The 18017-nt window shown below is 43.1% G+C and overlaps 1 protein-coding gene across 2 annotated transcripts in view; it reads left to right on the top strand.

Annotated features, from left to right (window-relative positions):
* Positions 1–689: 689 nt before the first annotated feature.
* The window catches only part of LOC122564755 (uncharacterized), a 94493-nt gene continuing 77165 nt past the window's right edge, over positions 690–18017 (top strand). Inside the window, exons 1-2 of one of the 2 annotated variants that reach the window (XM_043719922.2) lie at positions 690–882; positions 1103–1291. In XM_043719922.2, coding sequence (XP_043575857.2) covers positions 836–882; positions 1103–1291 — 236 coding nt within the window. In that variant the 5' untranslated portion in view covers positions 690–835. Of the gene's footprint in view, positions 883–919; positions 1292–18017 lie in introns of those variants that run through there. The other variant, XM_043719923.2, reaches the window with a different exon arrangement.

The raw sequence follows: 18017 nt of genomic DNA, 5'->3' as shown, positions 1-18017 counted from the left end.
TGCAGCTTGGAGAGGAATGGAAAATAATGGAGCCAGGCAGGGCAGAACCTCTCAACAGAATAATGAAAGATAGGAATTGGAGACCTGACAGATGTTTATAAAATCATGAGGGGCATGGATAGGGTAAATAGTCAAGGTTTCTTCCCCAGAGTAGGGGAGTTCAAAACTAGAGGGCATATGTTTAAGGTGACATGGGAAAGATTTAAAAAGGACTTGACAGGTAACATTTTCACAGAGAGAGTGGCACATATATGGAATGAGCCAGAGGAAGTGGTGGGGGCTAGTATAGTTACATTTTTTAAAAAACGGGTACATGAATAGGAAGGGTTTAGAGGCATACGGGCTAAATGCTGGCAAATTTAATTTAGAATATCTGGTTGGCATGGACTGAAAGGTTTGCCTCCGCGCTGTACTTCTCCGTGACTCTAAACAAGAAATGGCTTATCAAATTGTAGCAAAAGGTACTGAACATAAATATTCCTGAAATGTGGGATGGGCTCGGAAGCGGTTGTGCCTTGTGGGACAAGGGTCACTGGGTCCTGACAATGATCTGCTTTTGACTTGTTGAGAGCAAGACCTCTGTGCGGTTGTCTTTCCCAGCCAGAGGTGTTGCTGTAACATTTCTGTTTTGTTTCCTTTGGCTGAAACTGTGGAGGGGGGCTGCTTGCTTCCCTGAGCTTCTCAGAACCGACTCGGTTTAGGGGAGGGACGGTCCCAGGCAGTGGAAGAGCCATCAGTAACATCAGAAAGGAATAACTTTTCTCCTGGTGTGTGTTCTCCAGGGGCGTGGCTGCCAGGAGATGGGCAGCTCCCTGACCCCGATTGGAGCCTCCCAATGTCTCAGGACAAAAGAGGGCTGGTCCCTCAGACACCAGTCAACAGGTGAAATATATGGCAGGGCTTGAGAGGGAGAGGGGTCTGAGTGCTGGGCAGCACAGAGTGAGACAGTGCTCTCATTCCTGTGGGTGAACCACAGCGCCTGAAATTGACACTGACTGACTGGTCACTTCAGTCTCTGTGAGGGAGAAGTTAAATTCCTGATTCTGTTCTCTCTCTCTCCCTCTCTCTCTCTCTGTGTCCCGGGGATGTCGCGGTGTGCAAGTGCGGACTCTCAAGCCGACTTCGCCCAGTTGCTGAGCGGGGAGCCGGCCCGGTTCCAGCAGACGGTGGACACACTCCTGCTGGAGCTGCACCAGGACAAGAAGAAGCTGGTCCGCTCCTTCCTGGAGGACCCCAGCAGGCAGCAGCTGCTGCTGGCTCTCTGCAGGTCCCTGACACCGGGGGAGGCACGGTGAGTAGCTCAGAGCTCTGTCTCCAACTGCTGGAAATCTGACTGGCAATAAGACTCATGACGGCGTTTCAGCTGCAGCTCTTGAATTCTGCAGAGCGGGGTACTTGGGCAAGCTCATTGGAAACAGGGGCTGAAGTATGCCATTCAGCCCCTCCTGGCTGCTGGTCATCCCAATGAATGGTGGCTAACGGTCATAGAGATGTACAGCATGGAAACAGCCCCTTTGGTCCAACTTGTCCATGCTGATCAGATATCCTAAGTAAATCTGGCCCCATGTGCCTGCGTTTGGTTCATATCCCACTAAACCCTTCTAATTCATATGCCCATCCGGATGCCTTTTAAATGTCGTAATTGTACCAGCCTCCAGCAGCCCATTCCATACATGCGCCACCTCTGTGTGAAAAAGTTACCCCTCGGGTCCTTTTTAAATCTTTCCCCTCTCACCTTAAACCTATGCCCTCTAGGTTTGGATTCCCCCACCCTGGGGAAAAAGACCTTGGCTATTCACCCTATCCATGCTTCTATAAACCTTTATCAGGTCACCTCTCAGACTCTGATGCTCCAGGGAAAATAGCCCCAGTCTATTCAGCCTCTCCCTATAACATCTTTGTACATCTTTCCTGAACCCTTTCAAGTTTTACAACCTCCTTCCTATAGCAGGGAGACCAGAATTGCATGCACTGTTCCAAAATTGGCCTCACCAATGTCCTATATAGCTGCAACATGACCTCCCAACTCCAATACTCAATGGGCTGATCAATAAAGGCAAGCATACCAAAAGCTACAACTCTACTTTCAAGGAACTATGAACCTGCACTTCAAGGACTCTTTATTTGGTCACACATGCCAGGACCTCACCATTAAGGTCCACCTTAACAGTTTCCCAACTAACCCCATATCCTTTATCATTGTCATTTAGGCATGTGTTGACCTCTTACCTTGAATATACCCATTGGCAGAGACATCTGGGTAACAGTGTTAGAAATTCACCACCCTCTGACTGGAACAAAAACAAAAATTGCTGGGAATGCTCAGCTAGTCTGACAGTATCTGTAAAGAGAAATCAGAATGAATATTTTGGATCGAGTGGCCCTTTTGATTTACAGCATCCACTGTTCCTTCAGTTTTTATTCAGTATTTAACCCTCTGACTGAAATTCTATCCATTTGAAAAAAATCACCTTCTTGCCCATCTCTGGTGGATTGTGTAATATATTATGAAAATTGACTGTAAATGTGAGGGAAGCAAAGTATGCACAGGCATATGTGTTTTTAGTAGTTGACTGTGTAGGATTGTTTCTGTATAGGGGAGAGGGGGAGAAGAAAAAAGAGCTAAGGGAGAAACAAGTTAAGGATTAGGGGAAATGACATCCTGTTGAATGGATATGATTTAGAACATTAGAGCTGGTCTGTGTCATTCTTAAATCTCCATAACTAAAGCACCGTATTCAGAATTCCATGTCTCACCCCATTCCTGTGTTCTTTTATTCACCTTTCAACTGCTTGGATCCAGAGCTTTACTTGTCTGACATGCTCCCAGCTCACTGATCAATTCCTGATCATCTCTTATGAGTTGTCCAAGCCACCCTCATTTGCAATTATATCCATTCTCCCAGACCTTGGGATTCCTTGCCTGTCATTCCATAACTATGGGTTGCCAACTCCTCCCAGACCTGGGATCCCCACCTGCAGTGCTAGCACACAATGTATCCTCTGGCACTTGTGCAGTTTGGATAAATCACTCTTTCCATATGATTAAACTATCCAAGCCTCCACTCCTGCCATCAGTACTGAGACTGACATGCATGTCACATTTTTCCTATACAAATGCTCCCACTGTCACTGCTATCTGCACTGAGCTCTCCATTTATCTGTACAGTACAGGATATCTGTCCTATCCATACTCCATTCTCTCATTCACTGTTTAAAACCTCCAACCTGCAGGATTTCACTAAAGCTCACAGGTATTGTGTTTAAAGTCCTAGTACCAGACTGCAGCTGGTTTCCTCTCCTGTCTGCCCTCACTTTCTCCTCTGCTCTGTGTTTCTCTTCATCGGCCCACACTTGCTTTGTCAAGCTTCTTTCACAACAGCTGCTGTTACAAAATGTAAACCACCAGCAAAATGATCAAACTGCAGGGGACCCCACTTTAATAGATGGTCTGATGTCAGTGACCAGATATCACATGGTCGTTTGTCATGTGAACAAGAAATAGAAACATAAAGAGGAGCAATCGATGGCCATTCAGCCCATCCAGTGTGTTCTGCCTTTCAGTTTGATCATGGCTGAGCATTCATCTCTGTACTTGTTCCTGCTTGCTCCCCATGCCCTTTGATACCTTTAGCCGTAAGAACTATATCTAATGTCTTGAAAGCATTCCGTCTCAGTCGCTTTCTGTGGCACAGAATTCCACAGGCTCACCTCTCTCTCCTCTTCTCAGTCCTAAATGATCTACCCAATATCCTTGGAATGTGACCCCTTGGATCTGGACTCTCCAGTCATCTCATCCATCAGGTAGCTTGCAGCAGTACCATTGTAACCTTGTCTTGGGCAGCCAACAACCTATCCATCCTTGAACCCTATCTTGCTCCCAACCCTCCTGGTGTCTGGCGGCAGCTTCTAGCTGGGATGCTAGAACTGACAGACTTTGTGAGGATTTACCTGCATGTTACGGATTAAAATATCTCCCTTTCTCTGTTGCTTTGCTTATGTCCTAGACATTGCAAGGTGGAAATCAAACCACAATGTCCTGTGGCTTTGGGATTTTTGTGGGATCTCATTGGCACATGATGCCATGGATTGTGTAGACCTGGTGGTTATGTGGGATTGAAACCAGCTGAAGTTCTGAGGCTGGGTCACCCAACCTGAAATGTTAACTCCGATTTCTCTCCACAGATGTGACCAGACCTGCTGAGCTCTTCCAGCTATTTCTGTTTTGGTTTCTGCTCCCAATTCTCCATGCACTGAACTCGTCATTAATGGGCTGTCTTCCAGTTAACCAAATTTCTTAGCTGCAAATGCACCCCAGCCCTCCCCCCAAAAAGAAAACTCTCCTCCCAAAATGGGGGCAGCTGTTTTTAAATCAGAAGTCATGTGTGTTATTGTTTTTAACTCAAGATGATGTGTTCTATTTCATGCTTCAAATTAACACATTCAGTCTTCTCACTGTGATGCACTAAATTGCTTCTTTCCATTTTGTACCTCATTTGTCATTTTGCCACCCTATGATCTTGCAACCACACCCCATTTTAGCCACTCTCCTCTCCATTGACCTCCAAGGCCATTTTTCAGATGTTGCAGGGACACAGATGGCCTTCCTCCTTTTTGACCCTTTGATTGTTCTTGGAGTGTTTAGAATGCACCTCGATAGCACAATGTTTGCAAACAGTATTACATCAAAATTAAGGTGGCCGGCTACACACACTTATGTGGTTGAGTAGTTATTTGGGAAGGCTGACTTAATTCCAATGACTTAAACTTTTAGGAGATTTTCTAATTAACCTGTTCAGAGATATTCGTGCATAGCCACGGGAGTTGGTAGAACTTCAACCCAAGCCTCCTGGCTCAGAGTTAGGTACGCTACCAAAGAACTCTAGTTTTAATGAAATGGGATAGCTTCTTAACACCTGCTATCAATTTGCATTTTGAGTCAGACAACGTTATAACTAAAGTTCATCTCGTAGTTTGATAGTATGGAACATGAAAGAAAAGACACACAAAAAAGAAACCTTTGCAAGAATACCAATGAAAAATGGATATAATTTTAGGATATGAGAAGAGCATGCCAATTGGTTGGTAAGTGGAGCCTTGCTTATTTCTGATAACTAAATGCAGCTGCATGTAAGAATTATCTTGTATGATTTAATAGGCTCATCCTATGGTCAAATTCAGCTTTCAAATAGAGCAGTCAAATGAGCTCCATTGCCTTGAAGTGCTAGTTGACAAATTTACCAGGCTGTTCTCAACTGCTTTCTACAGCAAGCTAAGCTTCATTGGGTAACATACAGGTTGGGCTTTCAACTACAATACCCACACACTAGAAGATTGGTCTTATTGACAAACTCAAAAATAGGGCCTGAGCTTGCTTGATGCCGGAGGAGGGATGCAGTGAAATAATCGAGTATCGTGATTAGTTAATTTCTTGTTGAATATTGTACAGGCTCATGAACGAGCTTAAGGCCATTCGTTTCAGGCCTTGGAATTGCTCCGTGTAATTCATACGACACTAAGGTACTCGAAGACTTGTGTAATAGGTGAAGCTTGCTGTTTCATGCTGCTAATATGCAGTATCATCAAAAGTGATGCTTGCGTGCAGTACGCTGTCTGCAAGCCATCAAAGACATTTTGTCTGTCTATCAAATGAACAATATGGAATATGAATTTTAGTACAAGTGTCCTGGTAGATATGTAAGCCATACTTTCCAAAGATTGGCAGATTGTATCAAATTGTGTGTCCTTTTGACTTTTCACAACAAGAAAGATACCAACAGTAGCCCAACCAGTACATGTTATAAAAAAATCTGAACACAGCGTTCAACATTACATGACTCCATGACTCTGCAACATTTGCTAAATAACCCAGAAAGTGCTAGGAATTATGCAGAAAACCAATTTGAGACTGTTCTTTGGGTGCAGTTGCGTTTATTGGAAGCCACATGGATTAATACATATGGCTTGGTTCTTTGCAGATTGAAAGACAATGTATATGTGTACACATTGTATCCTTTACAATTGACCAAAACAGGTGACAATGATTCCTTGGTTCATACCTCAGAGCAACGCCTTGACCAATCAGAGTCAACCTGCCTGGTTTAAATGTAAACAAAACTTGGCAGTTAGCTGTCAGTCATCATCTTTTTGGTGCATTATTCATGGCAGCACCTCAACTAATCAGAATCTACTTCTTAATCAATCAAAATTATCTTCTCATACAGAGCAAAATTAATATTATTTCCCTTTATGTTAGTATTCTTGTGAATATTCAGGATTAAAAGCTTCTGAAAGGTTATGCCTTTTTCAGTATAACTAAAACATCTTCTTGACAATGAGAATCTGATTTTGTTGACTGCTACCTGTATAAATTCACCACCACCCTATTATTTTCACCTCCTTTGGGTCGAGAAAACCCTACCCCTAGTGAGCGTCGGATTCATACCTGCGAGGTAATTGTCTGTGCTTTAATAAATTCTTTGACGATATTCAATTCCATTTAGCAATCCTTACAGAAGTATCCTTAATACTTCTGAAAATTGTGCCATCTTTGGGAAATAAATATGCACGCCCTTATGTATGAAATGTCAATGAACATCGTTTAAAATATTGGGCTTCAGCATCAATGCACATAAGAACTAGGCCTGTTGAGCCTGCTCCGTCACTCAGTTAGATCATGGCTGATCTTTTCAAGGACTCAGCTCCACTTGCCCACTCGCTCACCATAACTCTTAATTCCTTTACTGTTCAAACATCTATCTACCTTCACCTTAAAAAAAAAATTCAACAAAGTAGCCTGAACTGCTTCACTGGGCCGGGAATTCCCCAGGTTCCCAACCCTTTGGGTGAAGAAGTTCCTCCTCAACTCAGTCCTAAATCTGCTCCCCCTTATTTTGCACTACATGACTTGTATCACGTAAAATCAGCAACACTTCAGAATGTGTTCTGAACATGTTTTGCAGTGTTGTGGACAGATTCAGCTTAAAATCTGCTATTGTCTGAATACCATTCTATCTTATGGACTGTATATTGAAGTCAAGAAAGCAAGATATGAACATTACAGCATAGTGGCTTAGTGGATAGCACTGCTGCCTCAGAGCAGCAGGGACCCAGGTTTGATTCCAGCCTCGGGCACTGCCTGTGTGGAGTTTGCACATTCTCCCCATGTCTGTATGGGTTTCCTCCGGGTGCTCCGGTTTCCTCCCACAGTCCCACAGGTTAGGTGAATTGGCCATGCTAAATTGCCCATTAGTCAGAGGGAAATGGGTCTGGGTGGGTTACTCTTTGGAGGGTCAGTGTGGACTTGAGGGGCCAAAGGGCCTGTTTCCACACTATAGGGAATCTAATCTAATCATTATTCTGACAATTTCACAGACTATTTCTAAACCTTCCCATGACCATCAGCTCCTCGCACCTCATCCTAGACTGTAACCACGAGTTTAGGGTTTAAACCCTGGTAACCATGAAAGGAGACTGGCAGGCTGGTGTGACATCTGATGGGCTCAGTGTTTCAGTCGCCAGGTCCCGATGTGAGGTTGCTCGGAATCTAGATGCTGTAATGCAGTTCTTGGAAGTTCTGTGTCTCCATTGAAATGCTGAATCCTTCTTATGACGTTCTGATTCTTGTGAACTTCCATAAAATACTGCTTCTGCCCCAGCTGGAATATCATGTCCAGTCGATGATGCAGTCATTGAGTTATACAGCATTGAAGCAGACCCTTTGGTGCAAATCGTCCATACCAGCCAGATATCCCAAATTAGTCTAGTCCCATTTGCCAGCATTTGGGCCATATCTCTCTCAAACCCTTCCTATTCAATTACCATCCAGATGCCTTTTAAATGCTGTAATTGTACCAGCCTTCACCACTTCCTCTGGCAGCTCATTCCATACACGTACCACCCTCTGCGTGACAAAGCTCCTCCTTCGGTCCCTTTTATATCTTTCCCCTCTCTCACCTTATACCTATGCCCTCTAGTTTCGGACTCTCCTACCTTGGGGGAGAAAAAGACCTTGACTATTCACCCTATCCATGTCCGTCATGATTTCATAAACCTCTATAAGGTCGCTCCTCAACCTTCAATGCTCCAGGGAAAAGAGCCCCAGCCTATTCAGCCCCCTCATTATACTCAAGCCCTCCAATCTTGGCCAAATTCTTGTAAATCTCTTCTACACCCTCTTAAGTTTTATAACATCCTTTGATAGGAAGGAGACCGGAATTGCACACAATATTCCAAAAATGGCCTAACCAATGTCCTGTACAGCTGCAACAATGATGTCCCAACTCCTATACATAATGCACTGACCAATAAAGGAATGCACATCAAACGCCGCCTTCACTATCCTGACTACCTGCAACTCCACTTTCAAGGGGCTATGAACCTGCACCCCAAGGTCTCTTTGTTCAGCAACACTCCCTTGGACCTTACCATTAAGTGGAAAAGTCCTGCACTGATTTGCCTTTCTAAAATACAGCACCTCACATTTATCTAAATTGGATTCATTCTGCCACTCCTCGGCTGGTCTGATCAAGGTCTCTGTACGCTATGAGATGAAGGATTTCACTTGTCTGGATGGAATGGAGAAGTTGGTGTTATTCTCTTGACAGCAGTGAAGGTTGAGAGGAGATTGAAGTGGATAAAAATAAGTGTGATTTGGACAGAATAGATAGAGACTGTTCCCATCAGTGAGAAGGCCGCAGACCAGAGGGTGCTAGTTCAGGGGGATTAGTAAAAGAGGCAATAGTGACATGAAAATAATCTTGTTGACCTCCCAATTTGCAGGGCTTTGGGGAAAAAGCTGGGTTAGATTAGCTCAGTGCTGACTGGGTTGGTGGCACAGCAATTGGAGCATCTGACTCCAGATTAGAAGGTAGTTTGTTCAAATTATGTCCTGTTCTGAGCGATTTATTGCTCCTTCTCCATCCAAATTGTGTCTTGTGGCACTGTTGTAGTGTCCTACCTTTGTCCCAGAAGGTTTAGGTTCAAGTGCTACCTGTGCTACAGATATGTCATAACTCGGTTTTTTCAAAGACTAGCTGGGTTGCCGATGCAGAAAGTCAGTGCAATAATTTTGGCTGAATTGCCCCCTTCTGTGCTGCAGATATTTGGTAAATATATTTCATTGCCAACTCCTGGTTCCCATGTCCGACTTGTACCTTTTTTGTTATTACCTGTACTCTGAGTTTGTTGTATGATGGTGTTTTTTTAAAATTCACTCACACATCCACATACTGTTAAAACATTGTTAGTGGATCATTGACCAGACTAGATAGTAAAACTTCATTAGTCAGAACATTCAGCAATTTGAACAAAGGTAGGGGGGGAATCTGACAGGGAGAGCTTGTGAAAATCTAACCTCCCATTTTTCTAAAAAAAATGATTTCACAAGCTGTGGACATCACTGGCTGGGTCAGAATTTGTTGTCCATTCCCTAACTGCCCTTGAGGAAGTGGTGGGAGTGAGCTATTGCAGTCTCTGAGGTGTAGGTAGACCCACAGTGTCATTAGTGGGGGAGGAATGTAAAGGAGAGGCAACTTATTTCCAAGTCGAGAGGTACCTCGGAATGGTGACCCCATGTATCTGCTAGTTAGAGATAGTGAGGACTGCAGATGCTGGAAGGTCAGGAACTGGTAAAAGCACAACAGGTCAAGCAGCATCAGAGGAACAGGAGAGTCAACTCTTTTTTAGATCTGAGTTCTTACCCGAAAAGGTGACTCTCCTGCTGCTGCCCTTGTCTTTCTCATTGATACATTTCTACAAGTTTGGCAGGTGATGCTGAAGAAACAGTAAGTTTTTGCAGTGCAGTTTTGATTTGGGTACATGACTGTCGATATATACTGCTGAGCATCAGTGGTGGAGGTTAAGACTATTTAAAGTAATGCATTTGATACAGTCAAATAAGCTGCTTTGCGTTGGACGATGTTGAGTTTTTGAGTGCTGTTGGTGTTGTACTCATCCAAGCAATTGGGGAGTATTCCATGACACTCTTGATTTTTCCCTTGGAGGCGGTGCACAGGTTTTGAAGAGACAGGGAGTGAGTTGCTTGCTTCTGAATGCTCTGACCCAGTCTTGTGGTATTTCATTGGCTCCTCCATTTCAGTTTCTGGGCAATTGTAACCCCCAAATGTTGTTAATGGGGGAGTTAGCAATGGTAGTGCCATTGAATGTCAAAGGGAAATGGTTAAGTTGCCTCTGTTTGAGGTGGTTATTGCTTAACACCTCTGTGGTGTGAACATTACTTGCCACTTATCAGGCGATAGTGAAGACTGCAGGTTCGGGAGAGTTTGAATCAATAGAGTGGTGCTGGAAAAAGCACAGCAGGTCAGGCAGCATCCGTGCAGCAGGAGAATCAACGTTGTGAGCTGTTTACCTATCTGAGGAGTCATGAATGATGCTGAATATTGTGGAATTATCAGATCAACCCACCACTTCTAACCTTATGATGGAGAGAAAATGTAGAATCTTGTTACACAGAGATTGTGTCCCTAACTTGGGACAGTGGTTAGCACTGTTGCCTTGCAGCGCCAGAGACCAGGTTCAATTCCCGCCTCGGACAACTGTCTGTGTGGAGTTTGCACATTCTCCTCATGTCTGCGTAGACATGTTGGGCCGAAGGGCCTGTTTCCACACTGTAAGTAATCTAATCTAATTCTGGGTTCAAGTTTCACCTGCCCTGGATATGTGTCGTAACATGTAAACAGATTAACTATAGGTTGACCCGGCATAAAAGTAGCTTCATTTGATTTCATTTATTTCTGTCACATGTAGATTAGATTACTTACAGTGTGGAAACAGGCCCTTTAGCCCAACAAATCCACATCAACCCTCTGAAGAGCAACCCACCCAGACCCATTCCCCTACACGTCACACAACAGGCAATTTAGCATGGCCAATTCACCTAATCTGCACCTCTTTGGACTGTGGGAGGAAACCGGAGCACCCGGAGGAAACCCACACAGACACAGGGAGAATATGCAAACTCCACACAGACAGTTGCTCGAGGCAGGATTTGAACCCGGGTCTCTGGCGCTGTGAGGCATCAGTGCTAACCACTGTGCCACCCACATTGTTTTGCATGCCACACAGGCAAATCAGAGCTTACATAAATACATCAGGGTATAGAACAGAATGCAGAATGTAGTATTACAGCTACAGAGAAGGTGTAGAGAAAGATCAACTTTAATATATGTGGGGTCCATTCATATGTCTGATAACAGCAGGAAAGAAACTGTTTTTGAATCTGTTGGTACATTGTCAAACTTTTATATCTGCTGCCTGACAGAAGAGACGGAAGAGAGTATAACTGGGGTGGGAGGGGTCTTTGATTATGTTGGCTGCTCTCGCAAGGTAGCAGGAAGTGTAGATGAAGTCAAAGGATGAAAGGTTGGTTTGTATGAGGGACTGGGCTGCATTCACAACTCTCTGTAGTTTCTTTCTGCCTTGGACAGAGCAGTTGCCATCCCAAGCTGTGACACATCCAAATAGGATGCTTTTGATGGTGCATTTGTAAAAATTAGTAAAATTAACTCTGAACCTGCCAAATTTCCTTGGCCCCCTAGGAATTAGAGACATTATGCTCGCTTGATCATAGCGTCGATGTAGGTGGACCAGGACAGATAGTGATAAGACCTTGGAGCTCTGGACCGCCTCCACTTCAGCACCATCGACACAGACAGGGGCATGTTGTTTACTCTGCTTCCTGAAGTTAATAACCATCTCCTTCCAAAAGAGAAAATGCTGGACAATCTCAGCAGGTCTGGCAGCATCTGTGAGGAGAGAAGAGAGCTGACGTTTTGAGTCTAACTGACCCTTTGACCATCTCCTTCACTTTGTTGACGTTCAGGGGAGATTGGTGTCTTTAAGCTATGCCACTTGGTTCGCTATCTCTTTCCTGTACTCTGTCTTGTTGTTTAAGATCAGACCCACTTCAGTGGTGCTATCAGCAAACTTGTAAATGGAGTTAGAGCAGAATTTATCCGCACAGTTGTGAGCGTAATGAGTACAGTAAGGGGCTGAGTATGCAGCCTTTGGGGCGCTGGTATTGTTTTATGGGCTACAGTGATGCAGTGGTATCTACCTCTGAGCTGGAAGATTGAAGTCCCAACTGCTCCAGGTGTATGTCATATTGTATCTGACCAGGTTAGTGAAAAATATCTATAATGGAGGGAAAGTAATTGTTGAAGTTGGTTGGACCCTGGACTGTACTCTGGATAACCTCTGCACAAAGTCTTGAAACTGAGGCAATTCACTTCCAACTGCCATCTTCCTTTGTGCCAATTATGAATCCGACAAATGAAGAATTTCACTTAATTCCCATTGTTTTTGATTTTTGTTAGGATCCTTGATGTCACACTCCGTCAAATGTTGCCTCGTGTCAAGTGAAGTCACTTCTATCTCCGCTCTGGAATTCAGTTCCTTCGTCCATTTTTGGATTAAGATTGTACTGTCTGAGTGGATAGGGAGATACTCAGTGTTAGTTATTAGATATCTGCTGTGTACATGCTGGTTGATAGCACTGTTGATGACAACTTTACCAGTGATTGAGAGTAGACTGACGAGGTAGTAATTATCGCATAAAAGCAAATTACTGCGGATGCTGCAATCTGGATTCCAGCTTTGACAAAGGGTCAGTTAGACTTGAAACGTCAGCACTTTTATCTCCTTACAGATGCTGCCAGACCTGCTGAGATTTTCCAGCATTTTCTCTTTTGGTTAGTAATTATCTTAGTTGGATTTGTGCAGGTTTTTGCACATGGGAATGCCTGGGCAATTTTCTGCATTACTGGGTACGTGCTCGTGTTGTAGCTGCACTGGAATAACTTGACTGGTGGGACAGCTAGTTCTGGAGAACAAGGATTCATTACTATTGCTGTGATGTTGTCAGGGCCCACAGTTCATCCAGTATCCAATGCCCTCAGCCTTTTCTTGATATCATGCGGAGGGAATCAACGCTGAAGGCTAAACTGACTTATTGTTAGTAACTGGGTACATCGAGTTCACCTGGTTAGCTTGACTAACTCTTTGAGAAGTTTCCAATTGCTTAATGAGGAAACAAATAACATGCCAGTCTTTGGAAAATGTTGAGCTTTTTTATTTTGCTTATGATTCTCTTAATTAAATTCGCTGTAATTTATATTATTATGCCCTGCTATTAACCTCTGCTGCACCTTTGTTAGAAACCAGCCATTGGGAAAATTCTAATCAAGGTTGACTGAAATGATTTTGCTAACTGTTGACTGAGGAGTACTGCCAGCAGATTTTTGTGGTCTGTGGAGCCTTCTCTCAAAACCTGGCTGTTTGTTTGGATTATAAGTCAGTTCTTTAGTGTCCTTTGCTCTTTCAAAGGAATATCCTTTTGACCAGTGCTACAGTCGATTGCCTCAGGTGACTTATTTTAGTCAAAGTCTAAACCCATGCAGGTCTATCATTTATATCACAATAGGTGTACTTGGCACAGTGCAATTGACAAGCCTGTTGAAATGTTTTTGCTTTTATTATGCTGTTTAGATATACAGACCCCCTCCACATTTAACTCCTTTTATTTTGGTGCAACTTGTGAGCAAGTCCACAATTTAAATTTGGGGAGGCAAGATTTTCTTACAGGTAATGTTTTTTGATTTGTTGTTTGTGTGATTATAAAGACGAAGGTACTGGGATAGGAACATTTCACTCTTCAGTTATCTACTGTTGATTTCAAGTGTACCATGGCCGTACCTCTCAAAGCAGCATTCAGGTTAAAGCTCTGTCCTGCCAAAATGTTACAAATGTCAACCTCTGCTCAGTGTTCACGGTTTCAAGTCCCACACAGAGCTTAAAATCAAGACTTCTCTTTCAATGCAGTATTGTTGCAGCATTGCAGAGTAAGAGATGTCCGATTTCACATGAGATGCTAAGCCAAGGCCCCATCTGTACTCTGGTCTAAATGTACCCAAGATAAGGGCAGCACGGTGTCTCAGTGGTTAGCACTGCTGCCTCATAGCACCAGGGACCTGGAGGATTTCAGCCTCTGCTGATTGTCTATGTGGAGTTTGCACATTGTCCCCATGTCTGTGGGTTTCCCATGGGGCCTCCGGATTCCTCCCATAGTTTAAAGATACGCCGATTAGGTGGAGTGGCCATGCTAAATTGTCTGTGGTGTCCAGGGTTCTGTGGGCCAGATGGATTAGGCAAGGGGAATGCAGGTTTATAGGATAGGGGAGTGAGTCTGGGTGGGATGCTGTTCCGAGGGTTGGTATGGACTCAGTGGGCCAAGTAGCCTACTTCCACACTGTAGAGGTTCTATGGTACTATTACAAAGAAGATCAGTAGGATTTCCTTTGCATCTTGGTCATTGTCTCTTCCTCAATCAACGTCACTAAAAATATTATCACTGTCATAGACAGAAATTGTCTTCTCTTACTGTCCATAATCACTTTATTTTGTATGGAGTGCATATCCCAATTAAAAGTTCAGTAGCAAGCTTTTGTGAGTTTAAAAATAAAGCAGGTTATTTAGTTTTGCACTTAAACACCTCGTCTCACAAAAATGCTTTATTGCTTCATTTCTACCATTTATTTCTTCATTTTTCTGCCTTTTATATTCTATGTTTTGGTTTATTTTCTGTGTTTTAGGATAGTGCCAGAGAATGGTGACACTATGCAGAACTATTCACTGTCTTTTAAAAAAAACATGCAACAATAAATCAATCAAATGCTGTTCTGCACACTCGCAGACAAAGATTAAATATTGATAGTAACAAGATAACTTTATAGGTGACAATTAATTAAGCCTCTTTACCAGTTTTGGTCTTATGTGACAGGCCTGTAGTTTCTTGGATGTCTCTGACGCTTTGGAGATGAAGGAAGGATCATGTAAAACAAGAGTCACAGCTGGTTGTGAACTTTCTTGAAGTTGGAAGAGATTGGTTCTTATGTGGACTATATTGGAGAGGTTATGTACTTTGGCTGCCTAATATTTTGTGATATGTTTCCAAGTCAGGCTCTCAGATTGGCTGAACTAATCCTCCCAAAGCTTCTGGAGGCATCAGCTTCAAATGTATCTTAGTTGAGCTTTTAACCAGCCAAATAAACTATGGTTGCTGCCTTTCCGCACTTTAGTCTCTGTCTGAATAAGGTGGGATTTTCGTATTAATTGCACATCTTGTGTTATGGGGTTAATACCTTTCAGAAGATGATAGGGGCCATTCAGTTCCAAGTGCCACTTGCAAAGTTCTGACTTTTTCTTTTCTTCATCATGAAACATGGGAGTCAGGCAGTTCCATAGTCATAGAGTCATAGGGATGTACAGCCTGGAAACAGACTCTTCAGTCCAACTTGTCCATGCTGACCAGATATCCCAACCCAATCTAGTCCCACCTGCCAGCACCCGGCCCATATCCCTCCAAACCCTTCCTACTCATATACCCATCCAGATGCCTTTTAAATGTTGCAATTGTACCATCTCCACCACTTCCTCTGGCAGCTCATTCTATATACACACCACCCTCTGCATGAAAACGTTGCCCCTTAGGTCTCTTTTATATCTTTCCCCTCACCCTAAACCTGTGCCCTCTAGTTCTGGACTCCCCCACCCCAGGGAAAAGACTTTGTCTATTTATCCTATCCATGCCCCTCATGATTTTATAAACCTCTATAAGCTCACTCTATAAGGTGCTGGAAAACCACAGCCGGTCAGGCAGCATCCGAGGAGCAGGAGAATCAATGTTTTGGGCAAGAGCCCTTCATCAGGAATGAGGCTTGTGGAGGTAATGGTGGAGGTAATGGTGATAGATCAGAGAGGAGGGATGAGCGGATAGGTGGGAAGGAAGATGGACAGATCATGAGGGCGATGCCATGTTGGAAGGATGGAACTGAGATAAGGTGGGGGGAGGGGAAATGAGGAAAGTAGTGAAGTCCACATTGATGTCACGTGGTTGGACTGTCCCAAGGCTCTGTAGCAAAAGTACATTGTTTCCCTTTCAAGTATTTGTCAAATTTCTTTTATCAGCTCCGATGAAGAGTCATTTACACTCGAAAGGTTAGCTAGCTTTATCTCCACAGTGTGATTTCCAGCATTTTTTGTTTTCAGTTTCTTTTTCAAAGTTGTTATTGAGTCTGCCATCCTTTCAGGTAACGGATGCAAGCTCACAGCAGCTTGCACTATATAGAGCATAGAACATAAACATAGAACAGTACAGCACAGTACGGGTCCTTTGGCCCTCGATGTTGTGCTGGCCTTTTACCCTATTCTAAGATCAGACTAACCTACATGTCCTTCATTGTACTATCATCCATGTCTGTCCAAGAGTTGCTTAAATGTTCCTAATGTATCTGACTCTACTACCACCACCGGCAATGCATTCCGTGCACCCACCACTCTGTGTCAAAGAAACGTTCTCCCAAACAGCCCCAGTTCTTGAAAGCATGAATATTATTCAGAATCAAGTAGTAACTGATGGATTTGCCAACAGACCTGACTGTTTTAAAACTTGAGTGAACAAATCGATTTTAGCAAATTTGGACTAGACCGGAGTCATTTTCCAATGTATCAGTCTTTTCACCCAGTGAAACAAAACCATGTTTGAGTCTGACTTTCCACCATTGTGCAGTGACAGACTCAAACATGCTGCAGTGAATGTCAGCATTGTGTATTGATGTGTAACCATGCCTGTGTCTGTCACTGCACAAAAGGGAACTTTACATAAACAGTCTTGAGATTGAATAGTTGCAACCAATTTCAGAGTCTGCAGGACGTTGCATTTAGATGAGCTAATTACATGAGGTCGCAAAAACAAAGGAAACTTTTAAACCCTTTGAGATAAAAGGAAATTGATCACCTTTGTAATTCTAATTTGGCAAAAATAACCTGCTGCTCATTTTAAAAAGTCAGTGCATGTTTTTTTTTGTGTGAAGTTCCCTTTTGCTCCTGATTTCTTTAAATACCTCCCAACATTTAGTTCTGGACTAATTCCTTCTTGTGCTGTTATGGTACAGTCATGTTATCTATAATAAATTCAAACCAAATGCACCACTCTCTTCTCCCTGATCTTCGTCCTTGGTAGGTAATGTTGGTATCGCTGAAGGTAAAAGTGTTCACTGTTGATGTACTATATGGATGGAGTGGACTGCCAGAGGAAGTGGTAGAGGTTGGTACAGTTACAACATTTAAAAGGCATCTGGATGGGTATGTGAATGGGTTTAGAGGGATGTAGGCTAAATTCTGGCAAATGGGCCTAGATAAATTTAGGATATCTGGTCAGCATGATGGAGTTGGACCTAAGAGTCTGTTTCTGTGCTGCACAATTCTAAGACTCTATAACAGCTTTATTTAAGATATGGAGTTGCACGTGTTGGACTAGGGTGGACAAAGTCAGAAATCACAAACACCAGATTATAGTCCAACAGGTTTATTTAAGCGTTTAATAGCAAAAATAAAGTGCTTGTCTGAACACAAGCGCCTTTAGCTTAGACTTGTTAAAATTGAAAGCATTGTTTCAAAACTGGTGCATTGCAAGAAAATTAATTCAATATTTCCTGACCATGATTGAATCTAACTGGTCTCATCCAAGGAATTGGCAAATTCACCTGAAAAGCTGAAATACATGGGACTGGGATTAGGAAATAAGAAATGAGAGCAAGATGGTAGGTGGAAATTTTTCATTTCAGGGCAATGACCAAGGTTCTAAATTACCAGAGAGATCCTTTTGAATTATTTGGAATTGCAGAGCCAAGACTTAAGAAAACCCATTTAGTTAGGCACCAAGTGTATCAAATTTGCATCTCTAGAGTAGATTCAGGATTATCCAATTGTGTGCACAGTCATAAAATAGAATCTTCAACATGAGTGCTGTGGAAAATATATAACCAAAAAAAACACAGAAGAAAAATAAGGACTGGCGCTGTTTGGTAGTTGTAAAAAAATAATAAACAGGGGATTCAGAACATTCTACTTAAAAAAAACCCCAGAAACTTAGGGGAGGCGATGACCTAGTTGTATTATCACTGGACTATTAATCCAGAGAATGTTCTGGAGACTTGTGT

This window comes from Chiloscyllium plagiosum, unplaced genomic scaffold (genome assembly GCF_037043375.1).
Source record: "Chiloscyllium plagiosum isolate Xiang-an unplaced genomic scaffold, Cpla_swu_hap1 HiC_scaffold_21, whole genome shotgun sequence".
NCBI classification, from domain to species: Eukaryota; Metazoa; Chordata; class Chondrichthyes; order Orectolobiformes; family Hemiscylliidae; genus Chiloscyllium; species Chiloscyllium plagiosum.
The sequence above is the reverse complement of the archived record's forward strand: the minus strand, read 5'-3'. Positions and strand labels throughout refer to the sequence as shown.